Genomic DNA, 23,943 nt, shown 5'->3' on the forward strand with positions numbered 1-23,943 from the left:
CCATCTGATCCAACTCTAAATCCAAGGATGCAATGAGAGCAAACAAAACACGGAGCGTAGTCATCTTCACGACTGGTGAAAAGACCTCCTGGAAATCTATGCCTTCCTTTTGTGTATAGCCCTTAGCAACCAATCGTGCCTTGTACTTGGGCTTTCCATCAATACATTTCACTTTGTAAACACATTTATTAGGAATAGCTTTCCTATCCTTGGGCAAAGGTAAAAGCTCCCATGTGTTATTTGCATATAGAGACTTCATTTCTTCCTGCATAGCAAGCTCCCACTTTCTCTTGTTTTCAGGACTGTGCCTCTTTAAATGTTAGAGGCTCACCCTCATTAGTCAACAAAATGCAATCCAAAGATGGCTGAAACCTCTGTGGCTGCTTTCTGACACGTGTAGACCTTCTTACCCAATGATCTGTATTATCAGGCAGTGGGCCTACATCCTGAGGAATGTGCACACTATCACCAGGTGGCTGATTTTTAGCATTTTCTTGCTGCTGTAATCTGTTTTCAGCATGTTCTTCTTGCTGTCCTACTTCATCCTGTGCATCTATTTGCTGTTCATGATCTTTTGGCTATAGCACAATAGGTTGCTGCTCATTTTCAGCATCAAAAGGGACAGAACTTTCAGCTAGTGGCTGCTGAATGGCTGGCTGTTCATGCTGAAATTTGATATTCTTTTTGTCAAGATCATCATGTGTAGCATTTTTCAGCAACTTTGCCTCATTAAATACTACGTCTCAGCTGCGTACTATCTTCCTACCTTGAGGAAGCCAAACTCTATAACCCATCTCTCCCTCATCTCCATATCCCATGAAGATGCCCTTCATGGATTTCATGTCTAGTTTGGTCCTTTGTTCTACAGGTACATGCACAAAGGCATCACAACCAAAGACACGCAAATGGTCATATGAAGTAGATTTGCCAAATTAAACCTCTTCAGGAATGCCATTTTCCAATGTACGATTCGGAGAGCGATTGCATACATGAACTGTAGTTTTAAGAGCCTCTCCCCAAAACTGTTGCGAGACAGGCAAATGGTCATATGAAGCAGGTTTGCCAGATCAAACCTCTTCAGGAATGCCATTTTCCAATGCACGATTGAGAGAGCGATTGCATATATGAACTGTAGTTTTAAGAGCCTCTCCCCAAAACTGTTGCGGGAGATTAGCTGTGGACAGCATGCATTTGACTCTCTCACAAAGTATGTGATTAAATCTTTTAGCCACGCCATTTGATGCAGGATTATAAGGGGCTGTCAACTCTCTCATAATACCATCCATCTCACAAAACTTGTTAAATTCATTTGAGACATGCTCACCCCCATTATCTGTTCTTATGGCTTTCAACTTAAGCCCTCAACTTAAGCCCAACATGAAACTTTTTAAAGCCATCCAACAGTTCCTTTTTTCTCTTAAGTACATACACCCATGACTTTCTATTGAAATCATCAATGAAAGTAACGAAGTACCATGCACCCCCATACGAATTAATAGGCATAGTGCACACATCAGAGTGTACTAAGTCAAGAGCATTAGACTTCTTAACGACACCAGAGTAATAAGGAGACTTCACTTGTTTTCCATATAAGCAATCATTACAAACTTCGAGACCAGAGCCTTTTACATCAAATCTCCCTAAAGAGGAGAGAACCTGAAGGGATTTCAAGCTCATATAACCAAGTCTTTGGTGCCAAATCTCCATCTGTGAATGGACTTCATGTAAAGAAAAATACCCTAACACAGAAACATAAATAGAAACCGTACAGCAAAGCACAGACTGATAAAAAGAACACAGTTAGGGTTAGGGTTAGAGTAACTAGAAACAATGAACACAGTGAATAAATAAAATGATATGACTACTAATAATACGATGCTCATGCAGCAAACTATGCAGTGAATGAATACTGAACCTCGAACTCTTGTATCTCTAGGATCAGGGCAGAGGTAATGAGCTGGAGAGTGTGTCGTACTCTGAACGGATCCCGAATCGCAGCAAGGCAGCCTCCGAATGCCACACACTAGCAAACGCAACAGTGAGAAGCTGGATCTGATGCAGACAGTAGTGAGGAGAGAGAAAGACTAAAAACAAAGCCTGCAGGAGAGAAAAAGATTGAAAACGCAAGCAGGACAGCCTGCAAGAGAGAGAGACTAAAAACGCAGATAACTGGAGCCTGCAAACGCAGCAGTTTGCTGGCGTGGCAGGCTGTACGACAACAGTGCAGATGAACAACAGTCAATCGCCGGGCATAAATAGTAGCAATCAGCGTGCGGAGGGTTGGAAACAGATGCCAGACTGTAGGGAACAATGATGGACAACAAGGGCTGAGATGTCCGCTGTGACCGGGGTGTGGGCAGCAAGCTGGTGACTCTTGAAACCTGCAAAAACGAGATTGTTAAAGAGTGGAGGGCTGACTGCCAATTTATAGAAAATTAGGGTTCTAGATCCTCTCCCACTTAACTTTATCGATCCGCTCCCCATTTTAGGGTTTTAGCTAAAATAAGCCTAAAATAAAAATGTTTTGGGGTTGTTTAAGTGACTAAGTGCATTTCTTAGCACAACACCCCCTCTCAGGCCCAAAATAGGGCGAGAAAAGTAGGCTAGCCTAAATTTTGATTTACCCCAAGGTGTCCCACCCCAAAGCAGCCAGGGCATCGGACAAAAGGTGCACGTTGGCTGCCCAGTGGCCTACCAAGACTACAGAGGCGATGGATATCTTACCAAGGGAGCCCAAGTGATCACCCTAGAGAGGTCAGGGCATCGGATCAAGGGTGCTCGTCGGCTGGCCTACCAAGGCCTACAAAGATGGATAGAATCAACAATGGACTTGTTTATTTTATTTTATTTTTTTGGTTGTTTTTTTTTTTGAAAAGTGTTTTGAAAATACATAAGTAATATAGAGGCAGCGGCCAATTAAGTGACAGATAGGAAAAAATAAAGAGAGTTTTAAACCCAAGTTATTCACAAAACTAGCAAGCCAATCCCTCGCATTGACGAGGATAAGTGCCTAAGGATGATAAAAGTGAGTGTATGTGCCAATCATATATTGAATATGTGAGAGGAAAAAAAAAAACGGTGGGCTTAGCAAGACAAGCAAAGCAAGCAAGCAAGCAAGGGTAGGGAAACTGCCTTTAGGAGAACTGCCATGTGTTATGCTACGAATATGGTGGATCCTAGAGTCGACTACTCCAAAAGACCAAAAAGGGATAAATGCGCATAGATGCATGTTGACATGAACAGAATGCCAATGCATAGGGTAATGCAAAGGGAGATGGAAGATGTCATGCTCATGCAATATGCTACGCAACGGTGCCACTGGGACAGTGTCCTTGCAGGGAAAGTGTTCACTTGTCCAAGTGTCCTTTTACAATCAGGTCATCCTGATAGTGCGGATGAAGTTACAAATGCCCATAATACAATATAAAAGAATAAGTGAATGTAATGTCTAAAAAACTGTAAGCATCATCACTGTCACGATCAAGAGTAGGAGCTGGCCCCTCTCAAACTAGAAGGGAAAGCAAGAGGGAAGCACCCTCTCCCCGTCAAGCTGAAGAAGTAGAGGAGGGTGTACCCAAACCGATCCTGGGTAGCAGGTACTGAAAAACCGGCCGGTTGACTGCTTTGGTCAAGATGTCTGCAAAATTATCTGATGAAGGCACAAACTCTAGGCAAATAGTGCCTAGCTCAACTTGCTCTCTGGAAAAGTGGAAGTGGACTCCCACATGCCGTGTCCGTGGTGTAATGATCGGATTGCCCGCAAGGGCAATGGCACTCTGCTTGTCGCAGTAGACAACTGTGGGAGAGTCACATGGAAAATGAAGCGCTGCCAGTAAACTCCTCAGATAGATGGCCTTGGTGGTGCCATCGAAGAGAGCTCGGTACTCAGCCTCGGCCGTGGAAGCCGCCACTGTCTCTTACTTACGGCTGGACCAAGAAATGGAAGCCGTGCCCAAGGTAAAGAGGTAGCCGCCATGGGAACACCGGGTGTGAGGATCTCTTGCCCAATCAAAATCAGTGTACCCCTGCAAACGTAAACCAGAACCATATGTCAAGCCATAAGAAAAAGTACACCGCAAATAATACAACACACAAAGACATGCAATCCAATGTGACATCCTAGATGCTGTGAAATACTGACTGAGTATGCTGAGAAAGCTAAATCTGGCCTAGTGTGAATTAACCAAATAAGTTTTCCTACAACAGAACGATAGGTGTGTGCATCGAAGGGCTGTCCTAGGGTATCCTTTGACAAGTGGTTAGTAGGATCAATAGGCGTAGCCACTGGCCTTGTCTGATCCGAAGTGTACTGTTCCACAAACTGAAGTGCGTACTTCTGCTGTGACACAAAAATACATCCTCCAGAACGAACTACCTCCATCCCCCAAAAAATAAGACAACAAACCAAGGTCTATCATTTCAAATGTAGCTTTAAGCTTAGCCTTAATTTCCGCTATGGCAACAGAATCTGAACCTGTGATGAGTAAGTCATCAACATATAGTAGGATATAGCTAACCCCCTCTGGAGTGGATCGAATATATAATTTCGGGTCATAAGGGGTAGAATGGTATCCATGAGTCTGTAAGAACTCATCCATTCTATGGAACCAAGACCGTGGCGCTTGCTTCAGCCCATAAAGAGCTTTCTGCAAGCGGAATACCGTATCCCTAGGGTTCCCTGAGGGAAAGCCCGGTGGCTGCTCCACATAGACTTCTTTCTCCAAGTATCCGTTCCAGGAAGGCACTCTTGATATCCATCTGATGTATCAGCCAGCCGTGGTGAGCGGCGAGCGTGAGTAGCAACCGAAAGGAAGTCAACTGTGCAGTAGGGGCAAAGGTCTCTTCATAATCAATGCCGTGCTTCTGTCGAAACCCTTGCACTACAAGGCGAGCCTTGTACTTGTCTTAAGTCCCATCAGCTTTTAGCTTTGTCCGAAAAATCCACTTTGTCCCGATGACTTTCTTGTGGCTTGGACGATCCATCAATGTCCAAGTCCCATTTCGGTCAATACTCTCTAGCTCTCTTTCCATGGCCTCTCGCCATTGAGGGTGCTGAAGAGCCTCCTGCTAGGTATTCGGCTCAGAATGCGCTATGTAATTAGCTGTAAACAACGATGCAAATGATGCTTGAGGAGCAAGCCGGGCAGATCTTCTAGGTCCCTCCGGAGTGGAATCCGATGGTAGGATCCCCGAATCCCGCATGGTTTGCTGGTACCAGCGAGGTAACAGGTCTCATGAAGGGGGCTTGGGAGGTGAAGAAAGTGTGGGAACGTCAGGAGCAGGAAGTAGACCAGGCTTAGTAGGCATGATCTCTGATGATGTGGAAGAAGGAAGCGGATCGAAATTTGGTGCAGAAGACTGCACAATATCCCTCTCATCAAAGACGACATCCCGCCTAACGATCACCTTGTTTGTTTGAGGATCAGACAAACGATAGCCTTTCACTTCAGAGGAATATCTCACAAAAATAAGGAGATTAGCTCGGGGAGTAAGCTTTCCCATCTTGTCATTAGGCGTGTGTGTATACGTACGACACCCAAAGACTCTGAAATAGGAAATAACATGTCGAGAGCCAAAAAATGCCTCATACGAGGTCTTCTGAGGAAGAGCCGCAGTCGAGCACCGATTGAGGATGTACACCGAAGTGTTAACAGTCTCGACCCAAAGGCGCTCAGGAAGCTCTGCTACGAACAGCATAGAGCGTGCCATTTCCATGACTGTGCGGTTCCTACACTCTATGACTCCATTCTGAGAGGGAGAGTTGGTAGAGGTTAGCTGGCGAGAAATGCCATGCTTCTGTAGAAACTCGAAAAACTCGTGGGAGATAAACTCACCACCGCTATCACTCCTCATGCACCCGACACGACGACCAGTCTGGTTATGAACCAACAGCACCCAAGTAGAAAAATATGTGAAAGCATCTGACTTATGCTTGGACCTTCCAAGATCCACCACCAAAGGTAGTAAAATACCCTTTAGCATCAAGCTGTCCAACTGATAGTAGACTTTTCTTTATGCCAGGTACAAATCTGACATCTTGCAAAATCAGCTCTTGGCCATTTTCAAGGGCCAAGCGAATGGTGCCAACACCCTCTATCTCACATGCATAGTTATTACCCAAGTAAACCTTGCCTAGGCAACCTATAGTGTATTCAGAAAATGACTCCAAAGAGGGGGCAACATGAAAAGAGGCACCGCTGTCCACTATCCATGATTGTGACAGCCCATCATGAGCTGAAAGTAAGGCATCAATTACCTTCTTTTTGGTGATGTGCATCTCACCTGCTGCTGCCATAATATTTGCAACATTACATGAGGCTACAAGTATCTCTTCAGTGTGAGGAAGCTCTTCAATGACCACATCAGATGCAACATTTGCCTTTGCAACTTCTTTTGAGGAAGAGTCGTCATCATCTTTCTTATCATCCTTCTTTTTCTTACCCTGCTGTTTCTTTCTTTCTTGCTCTTTCTTGAAGTACCAACAATCGGGTTTTTTATGCCCTTTATGCCTCACTGATAGCATGTGACATCCTGCTGTTTGCCCTTGCTTTTGCTTCTACTTTTGCCTTTACGGGCTGCATTACCCCTCTTTTCAGACCTGCCTCTTACATGGTAAGCTGAGCCACTACTTTCACCACTAGACTTTCTTTTGATTTGTTTATCGAGGATTGAACCTCTAACACCATCAAAAGTCAAAGCGGGGTTGGTGCTAAGTGACATAACCAAAGATTCCCAAGTGTTAGGCAAAGTCATCAATAAGAAAATAGCTTTCAATTTATCATCGAAAGCTGCCAAACCAGAGTCCTGCAAACTGACTCAAAACCCCTATGAAAGCACTCAAATGCTCAGATGCTGGCTTAGACTCATCCAACTCCATGTTCACAAGTTTACGCATAAGATGCACTTGATTCACAAGGGTTGTATTTTCATAAGTGTCCTTAAGCTTTTTCCATATAGCATAACCTGTATCAAGACGTTTGATGTCTGTTAAGTACATCATTAGACACTGCCATCTTAATGTATGCAATGGCCTTTTTGTTAAGTCTAGCCCAATCCACATCTGTCATAGCTGCAGGCTTAGTCTCCAAGAGAGCATCTTCACTGTCCTTGAGAAACAAGATGCCTTGCATCCTATCCTTCCACAAGTCAAAGCCAGTGCCATCAAACCTCTTGATTTCAAAGAGGGATTTAGTGTCACTGCTGCTAGAAGCATTTGCAGCCATTTTTCAGCAATACACCAAAAATTCAATGCTGCAATTTATGACAGCAAAAATGAGCTGAATATTCAGCTGATTTCAGCCCAAATTTTCAGCAAATAATAGCAAGATTCAGTCCAAGTACATTTACAACATTTGAACGAATGACTTTCAGCAGTATGATTGCAATTTCAGCATACATTAAATGCATACATCACTGCTAGATAACTCCCACTTCAACAATATCACCAAAAATACATATGCAACAATCCCAGATCTGCAAATGATCACTAAGACTGCTGCAACATGAATAATCAGCAATATATCAACTCAATGGGAGTTGTCCAGCATGTGTACTGCATACATATGTGCTTGTATCAACTTCTGATACACAAAACACCAAGAAATCTAAAATCGCACAAGTGGAAGATAAAAATGCTCAAATCACTCTGCTTGTGGCAACAAGATTGCTCCAGCAATATTCCCAAAGTGCATTTCACGCATCAACTTTGCCAAAATCCACAGATTTCAGCAAAAGCCCCAAAATTTCACTGACCAATTTGCCTCGATTGTATTAATACATGTTCCCGAAAGTATAAAACGGGCAAAATTAGCAAAATTTCACAAAATTTTGCAAAAGCCCTAAATTTCTCGGGTCCAAATGTCCACCAATGTCAGCCAATCTGACTCAGCTGAACAAAATTTCACCAATACAGCAAAAGCCCCAAATTTTATGGATCCAATGTTGAGAAATTTCACTCAAATGGGCGAAATTTCAGTAAATTTGGCGAAACCCCCACTATAAACGCGCACAATGTCTGCAATTTCTGACGCAGATACCTTAATTTTGCATGAACAACACTCAGTTTGAAAAGACTCAAATTTCTTGGCATAAATCTGCACAATATTGAACTGTGTGTTTGTGCGTGCGAATCCCCGTTAGAGCAAGAGGATAAGTCAACTTGGAGGCTTTACCCAGACCAAGTATTGGATCCCATAGTAGAGTGCTCAATGGTATGGGAGATCATAGGGAGTCTTACAGGATGGCATATTTGGAAGGCATGCTATCAGGTGGTTTTTGGCGGGGAGTGCCTTTTAGTATATGCGACTTTGGCAGAGCTTTGGACCTCCATCATTCACTCCCTCCACGGCCGTTGGGACCAGGTGCAGGGTGAGGCTTGAGCTCGTCAGGAGCTCCGTCTTCACTTTCTGCTCACTTGGGGTGGCCATGACCTGTTCTTCACGATGTAGGTAAGCAACCCCAGATGGCGATACACCCCCCCTCCATGGCTTCTTGCCCCCATCCCCCCTAGAATGCCTTGAGAGGCTTGTATACATGATGGATTTGTGATTTGCATCAGCTCCAGGTAGTCTGTTGAGCATGTGCACTTCGTTGTTATTAGCCTTCTGAGTAATATAATTAGCCACATTTACTTGAAAAAATAATAATTTGCAGCCATAGCAATTACACATCTCAGTGTACTCATACATGATGTAGGAGTAAAGGTTTCCTCATAATCTATGCCCTTGTTCTATGCATAGCCTGTTGCTACCAAACGTGCCTTGTACATGAAAATAGTGCCATCAACCTTACATTTGAGTTTCAAAACCGGTTTTGTGCCAATTAGCCTTTTTACTAGGTAGTAAATCAACAAGATCCCATGTAGGGTTAGTGGGAATAGAGTCTAACTCTTTTTGCATGGGCTACATCCAATGCACATCTTGTTGGGCTTCATCCAAGAAAGTAGGCTCATCATCATCTAATAGTGAGCTCATAAACACATGCTCATCCAAACATTATCTACTTTTGTAAAATTAGCTAAATGTGGCTCCTTGCATTATGTGCTGCATGTCTAGCAGCCCTTTTAGTTCTTTGAGGTTAGGAAGCATCCAATCTACTCTCTTGGAGAAAATAACATTATAGCCTACTAATATTTGGTTCAGTTTTACAAGATGCCAATTTCAATAGATAAGCCCATATTTGTTAATTGACTCTTCTTTTTGATGAAAGATTAATCTATGAAACCTCATTACATTTGTTCGATAAACTGACATGTGAAAAAGGTACACAAAATCCAAGCCATATGTTTTTGAAAATGGGATTTTTCCTTGAGCTTTAAAGCCGATGCAGGAACCAATGAGCTTTTTTAAGGAGGACCATGTTGTCTTTCATCAGCAGCCGTACAGCTCAATGGTTGCTTGAGATCGATGGTATTCTTTTTATTTGTAACAGCCATCTAGGGACACAAAATCCAAGCCGTATGTTTTTGAAAATGGCATTTTCCCTTAAGCTTTAAAGCCGACATAGGAACCAATGAGCTTTTTAAAAGAGGACCATGTTGTCTTTCATCAGCAATCGTACAGCCCAATGGTTGCTTGAGATCGATGGTATTCTTTTTATTTGTAACAGCCATCTAGGGACTGTTCTAGTTGCATTTACACCAGCCCTTTCATGCTGGTCCGCTTCTTCCACTGCATGGGGCAATCCAAGATCAAGTGCTTGCTGTTCAGGAGCATGTGGTGCAGCAACAGTTGTTGTAATAAGTCTGTCCGGCCATTCATAGTAGGCTCGGATCCCAAAGAAAGTGGCAGAAGACCCTCAAATACTTTACTTATGTCATAGATGGCTGGGATCTCAAATTGATCATGTGAAAATGCTGCATTTTCAGCAAAGATAACATTTCGATTGACAAATACTTTCTTTGTGTGTGGATCATACAAACCATAGCCTTTGCTCTTCAAACTATAGCCAATAAAAATATATTTTTTTGCTTTGTCATTGAGCTTTCCATGAAGCTGCTTCGGGACATGTGCATAGCCTATGTATCCAAACATGTGAAAGTAATCAACCTTGGTTCTTTTTCCATGCCAAGCCTCAAACAGTGTGATTGTCTTTAGTGCTTTTGTCGGTGCACGATTTAAGACATGATTCACACATTGAAGGCCCTCAAGCCAAAACTTGTGTGGCAGCTCTTTGCTTTTAGTATACAACAAATCATTTCCATGAGTATCCAAATTTTCCTCTCAACAACACCATTTTGGTGAGGTGCTATCTTGACAATGGCTTGATGCCATTTTCAAGTAAAAATGTCTCAAAGGCACGAGACACGTATTCCCCCCCTCTATCTATGTGAAGTGTTTGCACTTTCAAGCCAATTTCAGCCTCAAGCTTTGCAACAAGATGTTTAAAATGCATAAACACAACAAAATTGGCTTCTAGCCCATACACCCATGTATACCTTGAGTAGTGATCAATAAAAGTAACAAAATAAAGATGAACCCCAAGTGCATATGTCCTCATGGGACCCCAAATGCTGAAGTATATCAGCTTCTTTTTTATGGATAGTATGCATGCCACCATCCTTCTTGAAAGGAAACTTGTGCATTTTTCCCAAAATACATCCTTCACATGCATGGGGAGGTGGGATCTCCACAGGAGGCAATGCACTACCATCTCACACTGCTAAAGGGTCATCAGATTGCCAAAACTCATGTGTTTGCATGTTAAAAATGCATAATCCTCCACAAAATTGGTTGTAGCATCACAATTAGAGAATTTTTTGGCTGATGTCTTCTGGACAACAAATGGGAGTCTTTCTTCTTTTGTTTGGCCAATTGCTTCTTGCATTCATCAATATAATGACCGGGCTTTTTGTAGTAATGACATTTTCCCTTTTTCTTTGACTTTTTTGTGTCTTGGGCAGCCTTATTTGATGGTTGTTCCATGTCAGCCTTTGGCTGATTTTTCATATTCTGCTTTACTTTCCCCTTGCCTTCGTACTTTGAGAGCATGTCTATATCACGTGAATGCATCGCAACATTCTTCCGAGTTTCTTCCTCTTGTAACAAGAGGCCTTCCAATTCCACAAATATAAGGGGCTGATATCCTTCCCAAGAATGCTTTAGACTTCAGCTCCAAGAAATACGCCCAAGTCATCCTTGCTAAATTCATAAACAATTAGCATAAAGTATAAACTCCCCTTAAGAGACTGTGTCCTTATTGGTCCACATAAGTCCGTCGAAACAAGATCCAAGGGCTCCTTAGCCTTATGCGAAGCCTTGCTAGAAATTGCATCTCTATGCTGCTTGCCATGAATGCAAGACACACATGGCGGGTGGCTTATCCCAATCTTTGGCAATCCACACATAAGTTGACCATGAGTTGCCTTTCTAAGGTACCTAAAGTTGAGGTGGCCAAACCAAGCATTCTATAACTTGGTCGGAGTTTGCAAAGAGAGAAAAAGAGAAGTAAAGGCTGATGAAGTCTGCATCTTGTAGACTCCATTCTCCTCATGACCTGCATAAAGAACCTTTCAAGAGTCTCTAGCAAGTACTCGGAACAAGTCCTTATCAAACTCAACCTTGAGACTAAGAGCACAAATCTTGCTCATTGAAAGAAGATGATATCCCAAACCTGGCACATAGAGAACTTCTGATGTGTGGGCACCATCTTGCCCATCTAGAATCAGCTGGATATCACCTTTGCCCTTTGATAGGGACCGAAGACTTGTCACCTATGAGAATTTTCTTATGCATCAGACGCATACAAGCAATACGATCTATAGGAGTCATGTGGTAGGAAGCACCACTATCCACAATCCACTCACACTCTTGGGGGGACCAACATTGCACATTAGAGGCCGTCGGAGAAGCATCCTCAATCACCTCCAAATGGAGGAAGGTGGCCGATGAAGGAGCAACTACCGCTTCTGAGTTCTTCGAACTTTTATCCCTCTTGGTGTCCTTGTCCTTGTCAGGGCAATCCTTCTTCCAATAACCTATCTTGCCACAAATGTGACAAGTAGTCTCCTTGGCTTTATCCTGCTTGGTCTTCTCATCCTTCTGTTCCTTCTGATCCATGACTAGCGGAATCAACTCTTTCAACTTAAGGGTATTTGTCTGTAATATTCCGCGTGGAGAAAATAAATCGGACTAATAGAATTTTATTTTATTTCCCCCCCCCCCCCCCAGCCGACTGACGAGCTGGAGGGGGAGGGGAATAGAAGGAGCTACTAAGCTCCTTGGTGGAGCCTTGGAGGCAGGGGGGACATGCGTGTCGACACGCAAGAAGTGAAGATCCCTCTCCCTCCACTATTTAAACGAGGGGAGGGGGCCGCTGTACGGGGGAGGCTGGGCCGTGCCGCCATAACTCCGAGCCGAGGAGGAAGACGAGTCGCCAACATCTGCCTCCACCACATCGCCATTCTTCAACCGCCAGTCCGTCTTGAGGAGCCGTGGGCTGCTGCGCCAGTCAGCAGCCGCCTCCCAGCACGCCGCTTGCATTCGCAGGCCCTGCCACCTGGCCATCACGCCGTCAGAAGCCTTTTCCCCCCCCACGTGGCCTTCCAGAAAGCCCCTTGGAAGGTTCCAAGGTGGGCTTCCTAAGCCCTTGTTTCCCCCCCCTCCCCTCCCGGGATTTTAAATCCCCCTTAAAGCCTTGTTCCCTCCCCTCCCGGGTTTTTAAACCCCCGTAAGGCCTTGTTTTCCCCCCCCTCCCGGTATAATCCCCCCCCTAAGCCTTGTTTTTTTCCCCTCCGGATTTTAATCCCCCAAAAGTCCTTATTACCCCGGGTTTAAATTTTCCCCCCAAGCCCCCTTGTTTCCCCTTCAGGTTTTAATTTTCCCCCCTAAGGTCTTGCCCTTTTCCCCTCCGGATTTTTCTTTAGACTATTCAAATCACACCCATAAGCCTACTTTGTCCTTAGGCTACCTTGCAGACTTCCATTTTCTTGCATAAATTCCTTCACTCACTTTTTAAATCTTTTTGTGCAAGTGCTCTCGTAGCTGAGCTTTGTGTTCTTAATCTTATCAAACAAGCCGGTGTCCACACACTCCCATGTCCAAAAAAAAAATCCAAGTCATCATCATGGCCTCGTATGGTATCCTGTAAGGAAGAAATAGCCGTGAAATAAAAGATAGGGAGGAAAGTAGAGGGAGTGAAAAGAGGGAGTGAAGGAGGAAGAGTGGGAAAAAGGTAAAAGATAAGGAAGGAGTAGACGGTGGAATTCCGAGAAGAAAAAGGAAAAGGCTATCTCGCATTCGAACTACGATGCCGCCAAAGAAAATCCAAGGTGTAGCGGCGGGAGGGTCATCTCCCGGTATCCATGTGGATATCTCCCCTCAAAGCCAGGTTTTTCTTCTTGGTGTTAATTCAGTTTTAAGTCAATCATGCAAAGGAAAATTGTTAAGAAAAGATATATTTGTTCGAGTTATTTTTAACGAAGGAGTTAGCTTATGAATGACAATGTATACAAATTAGCTTTCTTCAAATTGCATCAAGCATTATAAAATTATAGGCAAGATTAACCATTTACTATAGTAATATATTCCTAAAGTGTAGAAATTATATCTTGCACCATTAGTCTTATTCCTTTCGCAACGAATCATGGTAAAATGGCTAAATTCATGAAAGGTTTCTTTCGATGCTCAAATTACTAGGGAGTTATCTTTACTAGTTGCACATCTTAGCAAGGCAACTGTTGTTATTTGGCATGAGTTCATCTTTAAAGAAAACGGAAGTTAAATGTTAGGAATTAACAAGTATAAAAACTAGATATACAAACTCATTTGGAAAGAAAATGTAATGGGGAATTGCTGGATGACACTCTATTAACACTTTTCCCTTGCTATTTGAGGACTTGGGACTAATAAAGTGTGTATACACCAATTTCTCAGCTAGGCCTTTGTCCCAAGAAGTATCGTCGCTCTTTGTATCATCTTGGCATTATGCTATATGCCAAATTAAACTGTATTGATTGGGAAAGTTAATTGTCACAAGGATAGTAAAACCGTGACAAGACGAGTAAGATTACTTTCTAAAAGCTAACCGAACCAATCTTTCCAAAAGCTAACCGAACCAATCTAAACATAGAAACATTCATACCCTAAACACTTGACTACTTTCCTTACCGTAAGGACAATAATTTCATAAAGATAAGAAACTAGGAAACCCTAGGCCTGACATACGTCAGCTTAAGGAATCTAAACAGATTATTCCATTGCAGGACTTGCGCAACATGTATGAAATCATTTTGTGATTGATTCACAAGGAGAAAAGGGAAAAAACCCTCATCAAGGACGGCAGATCCGTACGCAAACTATCTTGCAAAAAGACGTATTTTTGGGTATCCTTCTAAATAAGAAAAGTTGTAAACCAGAAACTAGCATAACTAAGGTACCTTAGGGTTAACCAAGTTGGGTATACTCTACACCCGAATATAAAGGATCTTGCCAAGTTACAAGACATCTTGAGAACGACTGCTGATACACTCAAAAAGGAAAGAACGCTTCTTTAGCAGTTTGCCATACAACTGGGTTGATTAATGGAAATGTTTGTGCTTGCTAGAGATTTTAGGGCTTATGAATTACAATTAAACAAGTACCTATACTTCAGGTTAAAGGCCTGAAGGAAGAGGCAGCTTCAGTTACCCCCGACTGCCTGCCTGACCCTAACCAAGGGGGTTGTTGACCGCGCCGGGAATGTGGACCGAACCCGCCGCGAGAGGTGTCTCCGTTGAGTTCTACTTGGAGCAGGAGGACACTTGGGTGCCAGGGGGGGCTCTGGCCGTAAATCCCTCGCCTTTCGGGTCCTGCACAAGAGGCTAACGTGACTCGGGATTGGATCTCGAGGCCCGCATACTAGCTGACGGGCGGAAGCTTGGAATAGTGATCCCTGGAGATTACTGGTTAGCCTTCGGGCAGATTATGGACAAGCCTACGGGCGGAACTTCTTGTATTTCAAAGATAAAATGATGAAATGTTAAAAGAACTTGCTTGATGTTGTTTTTCTATGTCTCGTGATAAGATTACGTGAAGGAACCAGTGCTTAACAAGGTTAATTAAAGAAGCTGATTGTTATATGTCAAATTAATGTGTTAGATAATTACATAACTAAAACAAACCGAGGAAAGTGCGGAGGATGGGCCATGGGTCCGTCCTACGGTTGGGTGGTCCCTGTTAGCCGGGAACTTTTCTCAAAAATCTCGAAGAACAGCGGAATGATCATCATCATAAAAAAGAATAACGAGAACGATGACCTAGAGTTACGTCTTACCCGATTTACGTTGTTTTAGGGGAACGGAATGGGACTATGCCTTATGGCAGAGAGGTTGAGCTTTGCATCCCTCTCGTTTCCCATTCTCCTTGAACCAAGTGCAGCGTGAATCCGCTTCGGACCTGGCATTTCTGCGTAAAGTAGTTCGCTCGGGTCTGACGCTAGTTGCTGTTAGCTTGTGACCCATTAGGAAAACCCTAATTCCGGTCGATCCTAAGTGGGAACGGCCAGGATACTTCCGCTACGTGGCAGACGCGGGAAGAACTAGATCGCAAAACTCGTAACATTCCATGGGAGTGCTGGGCGGAGCTTTCTAGACATCCTTTCCGATGGACTGCTAAGACGTGTCCTGGATGATACTAGGGGACACGTTACATTGTCCACCTTGAAGCAATCAAGCACTAAATTGGAACGGTAACTACAAAAGAAGTATTATTGCCATGTCCTTCGAGGTAGTCACCTTCTTTGTGTTTTGGACTTGCATTTGCAATTGCCGAAGCTTATTGACACGCTTCCACATAAGAGCGCTCTTGGACAGGTTCAATGTTTGCACTTGTACCTCCAGAGACACCCATTTCATAATCGTCATGCGATCATACAACTGGTCTAATTCCAGCCATGTCTCCCGAACAATAGTCAAATGCACGATGTGAGCTATTATGGCCGGACTGCAAGAGACAAGTAGGAAGGAGTGGATGCGGGCATTTAGTTTATCCCAATGTGCTTGTACCTTCACCAACTCAGCTTTCTCATCAGCATAAATCTTGGAGGCATCACGGGTTATAGGATGGTCTATAGCCTCAGTCAAGAGCTCCACCAAATCATAGGACTTAAAGATGGCAAGCATCGTTACCTGCTAGATATGTTAATTCTCCCCATTGAGCTTCTGACAGAAGGAAGAGTTGGTAACATGGGGATTGTACGTTCCATAATAGCCTCAAGCTCCATGTCGATCTCGGAAGATATTGTCACCTGAATAACTTGCACAAAAACAAGGGCAGCCCCCTCTAACTCCAAAAATGTGCTTGCTAGGGCCTCCGCTCATCCCGTACCTATTGCAATAGTTGGAGGCGATCAAAACTCAAAATCTGCTCCAAAAGGCTGAAAATGCAGCCTTTTCTCCTTCACAAGTAGCAAAACCCTGCAACTTCTTTCACGTGCTTCAACTATTCATCTGAGTCTTGTATAGATGCGCAACCCTCTCACTGGCCCTCAAATGCTGGAAATGCAAACTCTTGTCGCACTGAAATCTCCCTTTCAAGTCTACCCACAATCAATTAGCCCTTCATTGCAGCTCTGATACCATGTTAGAGTGCAGCAAATGCGGAAGCATATGACTGGACTAAAAGAAAATGAACATGAGAGAAGAGCAAAAGAGAAAAGAGATAGTAGAACACAGAAATCCGTAGTGAATGAATGCTGAAATGAAGAAGGCAGATATGTACATGGGCTGTCAAATGCATCTCTCTGTGAGGTGCTCTCTCTCTCCACTTGAAATCCAAGAGAGAAATGACTGGGGCAGGCCATAAATATGCCAAAAAATAGGGAAAAACTGATCAGGTCACTGGCCGACTGCTGCAAAAATGCAATCGTTGAATAAAATAATCATAATAATGCTGCGCAGAAAAAATGGACTCCCATGTGGCACTCCACACGGACTGTCTGGCTTACCCGATTGCCTGAAAATGCTGGAAATAACTTGGCGACTGCATAGAGCTGTTTGACCTGTAAATAGGAAAGGCGTAACTGTGCATGAGAGTACTAACCGTACAACAGTTAACTGCCAATGCTTGTCCAGGGTTGAATAAATTTCTAACATATGCTAATATAAGAATGGCTCAAGGCAGGACTCCCTTCAAAAAATAAAAACCTGATGTGAATATATCCTTAGGTTGTGCAAAGGCCTGTGCTTCTAAGAACATGTAGAAAGGGTAAATGCACTAATGGGTGCCAAGTGGGTGTGCAATCAAGAATATGAGAAAGTAGCTACATCTTGTGTGATTCAGATCCAGGTTTCGAACATCAAACCACAAGGGAACTTGACTTTGAAGGGATGGATTAAAAATTCCTAAGACCCCTTGAGAAGGAGGGTGGTAAGGACCAGCTATGCGACCCTGCACAGGCTGGCCAACTGTCACCACTGGATGGTAGAGAATTACAAGCCACATGCTTCAGCTGATCCAAGCAAAGAAGGAATGCAACAAGAAGTGATATACCACATTGAATAGAGCTCAAATAGAGCAATTTTCAACTGATACTGTCAAGCAGTATGGCCATTTGTTGCTGTGCAGAAGTACCAATGCCTACTTGGCAGCTCAACAAATGGTTCAATGTGCCATTTTTGGAACCCACTGAAAAGTTGGATTTTCCCAGTTAGGGGGTGGAGTATCTTGACCCGGAAAGTTGAGGATTTGTGCCAATTTCATGTCTTTTTGCTTTCTAAGCTTCTTATACTTCCGTATTTGTATTGGTATTGAAGGTTTTATAGATTAAGGTTTTCTGCCTTTGTGCCAAGAAGGGATGATCCCATTTGATTGCGAATATAGTAAAAGAGCTTACATGGGCATAGATTTAAGCTTCCATGACTAGAACTGTTTTGGAAAACTGTGAGTTACATGGGGATGTGTGGTTTGTTGATGGTAGTTTTTCTGACATGATTATGTTCAGATGTTTTTATTTAGTACACTGCAGTCAGGGTGAATTTCTGGCCCCTGATGATTTTACTCTGATGGATGGCTCAGGAAGCACCGACTGTAATATTTTCATGGAATTCATTTGCTGACATACTGTTTTGCTGGAGTTCTTTTGAAAATTGACATTGAAACTTGTAGCAGGGTATTACAAAAGCTCATATATTTTCAAGGGAAGAGCAAGTGAGAAGTGCTGAATTAAACCATCTAAATAAGGAGGGTCAATCTTCAGATGCTAGAAATTCCCTATTGAAGTACGAGGAAGCTGTGCCTGCAAGAGAGAAGACAGTGAATGAACAGGAGCAGGTATTGTACCAACTTTTTTAAATTGTAAGCTTGGTAAAATTCAAGTTGGCAATAGAATGTCTTGTGTACATGTAATGGGTGGGAGAAAAGTGTGAGCATAACATCCCACGTGTTTAACTATCATCTACCTTATAAAGGTTCTTACAACACCCAGTATATTAACATCCATGGTCAGTTCCTCATTATTGCATCTGGTTGAAGTATTTGGGAGTAGCATTTGATTTTTCTACTTTATTGACATTTACAAGCATCTCAGGTACCACAGGATAATTCTTTTAATGGAGAGGAAGAGCAACTGAGAAAAGCTCAGAAGCAACTTCTTGGTGAACAGAAAAGGCTTTCAAATGCTCGAAACACCCTAAGGCAATATGAGGAAGCAGTATGCAGAAGAGAGAAAGCAGTGAATGAGAAGGTATTGTGTAACCAGTCAATTTTTAAAGACGTCAAGCTTTGTAATGTAAGTCAGGAGCTGAAAGATGCTCTTTTTACAGGATCTTTATTCTTTCTCATTTTTTAAACATAATGGGTAATTATATTAATTGTAGTGATCATAATGTACAAGAGTCACATCGCTACTATATGCCAGACAAAGAAACTGAAGAGACTACAGCATGCCAAAGAGACAGATATTCCCTGGCAAGGCAATGGGGAGGTGGCAAGACAAGATAGTATGGGTGGCAACGGAAGACACATGTAAAATTGTGAAGTTTTTAGAGATGGAGACTGATAGGCACACCTTCAGATAGCAGGTCATTGTGACAGGTCAGCCTGGTCAGTGTGTGTGGTGCCACAGCTTTGGACATCAGTCTGCAGAGTATACTCGCTTTGGTGCACTAGCGACTCAGCAAGCGGCTGCACAGGTGGATGAAGAGGGTTTCAGGAGGGTTCAATGGCATCTGAGAGGAAGGAGACAAGATGGCAGGCCACAGCCAACACTGCATCCCTGGCCTCGCCAGCAAAGGGTCAGGGGTCAGGAGTTAGGTCCTTGCCATAGGGTTCCCCCATAGGAGACCAAGGCTCCCCCTAACCCCGCTCCCAAGCAACACAGCCCAGTGTACCACCCGCTCCCCCCTGTCGCCCCTACCCACCCAAAACAATGAAACACCCCAACCCCACCACATCCCCACCCCCTCCCCCCTTCTCCTAGGTCCTCCTTCCTCCCCCTCGTTCTTCACACAACCACCTCTCCCCCACCACACACTCCCACTTCGCTTGGTCCTTCACTGGCACCCCCCCCCAACAACCACCACCCCCCCCCCCGCAATCACCACTAGTTTTGGGGTAGTGCCAATTTCTCATACTTTCCCCCACCAAGTGCAGCTTGTGACATAGGAGTTTTTCTGCCGTGGCCCGTGGTCATGCATGAGAGTAGCGGGATAGGTAGAGTTTCTACTTGCCTTAGAGGTGGGGATCTTTGTGGTTCGTAAATGGAGGGGTGGCAAAGCCCACCTACTTGCACCAGATGAGCTGAACTATGCCCTCCTCCTCTAGTCCTCTCACTCAGCCCCGTGGTCATACATGAGAGTAGTGGGACAGGTAGAATTCCTGCTTGCCTTAGAGGTGGGGATCTTTGTGGTCAGTAAATTGAGGGGTGGCAAAGGCCACCTACTTGCACCACCAGATGAGCTGAACTACACCTTCTTCCTTGAGTCCTCTCACTTAGGAGCTTGGTTGACAACTTTGGTGGATGAGGTCGTGAGGGACTAGGTAGCAGACAATGTCTTGTAGTGGTTGGGAGAGGCAAGAGTAGCACTCCTTGCACAACAATGGCTGGGATGTCAGATGGACATCGATTGGCGGCACGGGACTGAAGTTCCACACCTCAGCATTTTTTTTCGAGCCTCCTCTCTTTTCTCTCCCTTGCGCCCCCTGCCCTATTGGATCTTATGCATGGATGTGATTGAGTGGTCACTTGCCCATGCTGCACGATTCTATTAGATGACAGAGTCCTATCTTTCAGCATGGCCTTGATTGTGCAACCGGAAGTGTCTATTACCCCCCTATACATCATAGGTCCACCATGGGGGAGTGGAGTTCACCCTCTACACCTATGGCAAAGCTGATGCACAAGCCCCATAGTTTCTCTTCCTCTTCAGCTTTGTCAATGCCAAATAGGAGCTTGTTCTACTAGCCTTTCCACGAGTCTACATCTTGCATCTTGGAACGTGAACAGACTCCACTATAGTGGGGGCACATGGTCCTAGGAAGTTGATTGTCTAGCAAGAGCTATAGCTAGTCCTCACCAAATGGATTGATATTCTACTTCTTTAGGAGCATAAGCTTTCCCTCGCCTAGGCCAGCAAGGTAGGGAAGGTACTCTCAAGGAGATTACATACCTATTGAAATCACTCCATCGGTGCCCAAGGCAGGAGTGGAGGTGTCTGTAGTTTTATTGGGACGAGTTTGTTAGCCTATGTGTGAGACCAAGGGATGATTTTGGCAGTAAGAATACTACGGGTCAGATTTGATGTGGGGAACTCATGTCTGGGGGTCCTCAACATCTATGCTCCTACAGAGGTCCGCCTATGCACTAGTTTCTAGATGGAGGCCGTAGTAGAGCTTCTCATGGTTGACTCTTGGGTTATTGGAGGTGACTTCAACAATTTAGAGTCCATAGAGGATCAATAAGGCCACGGTAGAGAGTTCCAAGGCATGGTGGAGGAGGAGTAGGAGACATGGGAGGTCTTTCTTCTTGTAGTAGGTGCGCGAGATGATTGGAGGGGCCTGGCCTTCCACATGTGAGATGGTTCATTGGAGTTTTCTTGGGGTTATAGGCGGCTGAGTGGCATCTTGTTGGAGTGATTGGACAGGTTTTATTTTGGGAGTAGGGGTGCTGAGGGGGTGAATGGAGATCGCCACGCTTTTCTATAAACAACTTTTTTAGCAAGAGGTAGTATCAGATCGGGTGCTCCGATGTAGACAATAGGTGTGGGAGGGTGTCTCAGCCCTTGTGAGGTGATGGGACAGACACTCCTTGAATGTTTCACGGAGAAGGAATTAGTTGAGGCATTCCACACATAGGAGGGGAAGAAATGCTTGGAGAGGATGGATTGTCTAGAGCCGCCTTCATCACTTTTTCGGATGTGGTAAAGAACCCCTTGCTCCACGGCTTTTAGGAGATTTTTAGATTAGGTGAGATGTGGGGTAGCCTATTTGTAGGATTAGTCTCTCTCCTCCCCAAATAGGGAGACCATTTGGAGCTATATTCCAATGGCGGCCGATCACCTTGTTATTAGTGGCCTATGAGGCCTTGGCCAAGATGATTGGCAGCAGGCTTCGCTCCATTATTCTAGACACCATCCACAACACACAGATAGGCTTCGTCCAGGATAGGAGCATACAACGTTTTTACCTTTTTTGAGACCATGGAGTGGTTGTATTTCTATAAGACTTTGAGAAGGCCTATGACAAGGTCGATTAGGAATTCCTAGAAGGTACCATGGCATGATTGGGTTTCCCTCACAAGTGGATTAGAGGTATTTTTGCCCTATAAATGTGAGCCACCAGCTGGGTTTGCTGGGTTTGACTCATGCCTACGCTCACAGAGGATTAATGCCTCTATCATAAGTTTTGTAAATTCCTCATGTAACCTGGCATTATAGCCTCCGTACACTTTGTGTGAGGCACACACTTTGTGCCTTTCAGGTTGTGACTGAGGAGGGGTGTTAAGATTTAGGTAATCACGCCGAGTGTGCCTCTTTGTATGGAGCAGTTGAGCCAAGGACATGCATGTTTAGTGGATCTCAGAAGCACAGTGGTGTATAGTGCTACCTATCTTGAACCTATAAAGCATTGTACTTTCATTTCATTTTGAATGCAATATGATGGTACTTTTGTCCTTTCAGTCAAGTGTCTGAGTCATCGTCCAATCACACAAGATTGTGTTTACGAGTCTAAGTCTCAATCTTGGAACCAAATTCACTTGTGTGACATTCTATCTTCAACTCTGTCTTCATGAGTCCACTCTATGTGTTCAAGCCACCATAGCCATGCTCAGATCCATGCATTCCAACACACTCTTCTCCATGCACATATAGTATCTCACCCATTGTTTCTACTAGTGTAGCAATATCTCCATCTAGCTACATTGGCAAGCTTGGGAACATGACCCAAACATGGCACCTATGGAAAAGAACCTTCTCCAGTGGAAAATCAAAGCTTCAAGATAGAAAGTATATTAGATTCTCTTTGGATCTAACAGCTGAGCCATATAAGATGCCACTAGGACTAAGAAGAAACTTCACTTAAGGAGTTTGTTTTGCATGAGTGTAACCTTTCTGCCAAAGGTGTGCACAAATCTACCTAGGAAACCCCCCTTGTAGTGGGAGACCATGCACATGAAAAGGCCACATAGGGAGCAAATTGCTTACCTTTGCTTGATTCACAAGGGAGAATGTCATTGAAGCCATGTGTATCTACTTCAGTCACTCGTTTTTGTGGTTCAAATCTTTTTTGTTTCTAAATCTTCAAAGAGAATCTTCTCCTATCTTGCCAAATCTTTGCCAGCTAGATGAGTATAATTTCATCCTCTTCCCATTTTGTTACATCCCTCCATAGCCAACATCTCCTTTAAAATCTTCGAGAGGTCATTTGAGGTTACCCCACCTCCATGCATGTAAGAAGGGGAGGACATGCTACACATCCTAGATTTAATACTATGTTACACCGCTTTTCTTAATTAAAACACGTGTTAGGTGGCCTTTCACCCTTGCTCTCCCGATCCTTAACTCAAAACTCACCTTAAGCAAGTCTTTTGAGTTAAAAGATTGGTAAATTTTCAAGGTGAAGATATTTGTGTAAGTTCTCAAAAATATGTTTGGCTTACTAGCTACGTGGGACGTGGGGAGTGGTATGCTTATGAGGCTACCACCTTTGTCCCTTTACGAAGCGGTTGTTCTCTCTCTCTCTCTCTGTCTCTGTCACACACACACACACACACACACATTTGCACAACAAAACCAGAAAAGAAGGCAGCTTTCAAAGCTTCACCACTATCGTCATCTTCTTCGTAACAGGAAGCAGGTCTTTTGCGGATGGACACTGTATCATGTGGACGAAGGACGCTCTGCTGACAAAGACAGGGAAATATTCCAGGGTTATCTGCTCATTTTCGTGTTGTCTTACTTCTTGATCACCTTCAGTGTATCATGTAGTCGAAGGTCGCTCTGCTGTCAACGGCAGGACAATTTCCAGGGTTATTTGCTTGTTTTGGTGTTGCCGTCCTTCTTGATCACCTTCTTTGGAGTTGGAAAAGAGGACTATAAGACTATATATGGCACTTTTTAGGTTTCAGATGGGATGCATTATCAAGATCAGTTGATTTTTCACTGATCTTTGCAAGCACATTCGTCTCATGTCAAGCAACATGTAGACATCCTTCTTTGCAGAAACTTCAACCGGATGAAAGATAAAGACCAGGCATCGAAGATTGTTTTTTTGGAGTGACAGCATTCTTGAGAAACCTTCCGGTAAACAGAAGTGTTCACTTGAACTTGCTAGAGCTTCTTTGACGTGCAAGTTTTTCTTACAAATGACTAGTTTCACTATGAAATTAGGTCCTTGATAAACATGGAGGAGTTGCATCGTGTTAAGGAGTGTGGTTTGTCTGCCAACGAAGATGCAGGCATGCCTCAGGATATAGAGAATCGTTTCCAGCACCTAGTAAATCAGGTATACGCTGGGGAAGCATCATTCTGCT

At 43.8% G+C, this 23,943-nt stretch overlaps 1 protein-coding gene across 4 annotated transcripts in view; it reads left to right on the forward strand.

The window, feature by feature from the left end:
• LOC148017675 (uncharacterized) overlaps window positions 1-23,943 on the forward strand; it is a 74,160-nt gene that overhangs the window by 24,520 nt on the left and 25,697 nt on the right. For 3 of the 4 annotated variants that reach the window (XM_087663075.1, XM_087663076.1, XM_087663077.1), the window contains 2 exons: window positions 18,081-18,245; window positions 18,502-18,657. In XM_087663075.1, the coding sequence (XP_087519201.1) occupies window positions 18,081-18,245; window positions 18,502-18,657 (321 nt within the window). The remainder of the gene's footprint in view (window positions 1-18,080; window positions 18,246-18,501; window positions 18,658-23,943) is intronic. The other variant, XM_087663078.1, reaches the window with a different exon arrangement.

Source organism: Lygodium microphyllum, chromosome 22, assembly GCF_053477565.2.
Source record: "Lygodium microphyllum isolate KBCC chromosome 22, Lygodium_microphyllum_v1.1.10, whole genome shotgun sequence".
Classification (NCBI taxonomy): domain Eukaryota; kingdom Viridiplantae; phylum Streptophyta; class Polypodiopsida; order Schizaeales; family Lygodiaceae; genus Lygodium; species Lygodium microphyllum.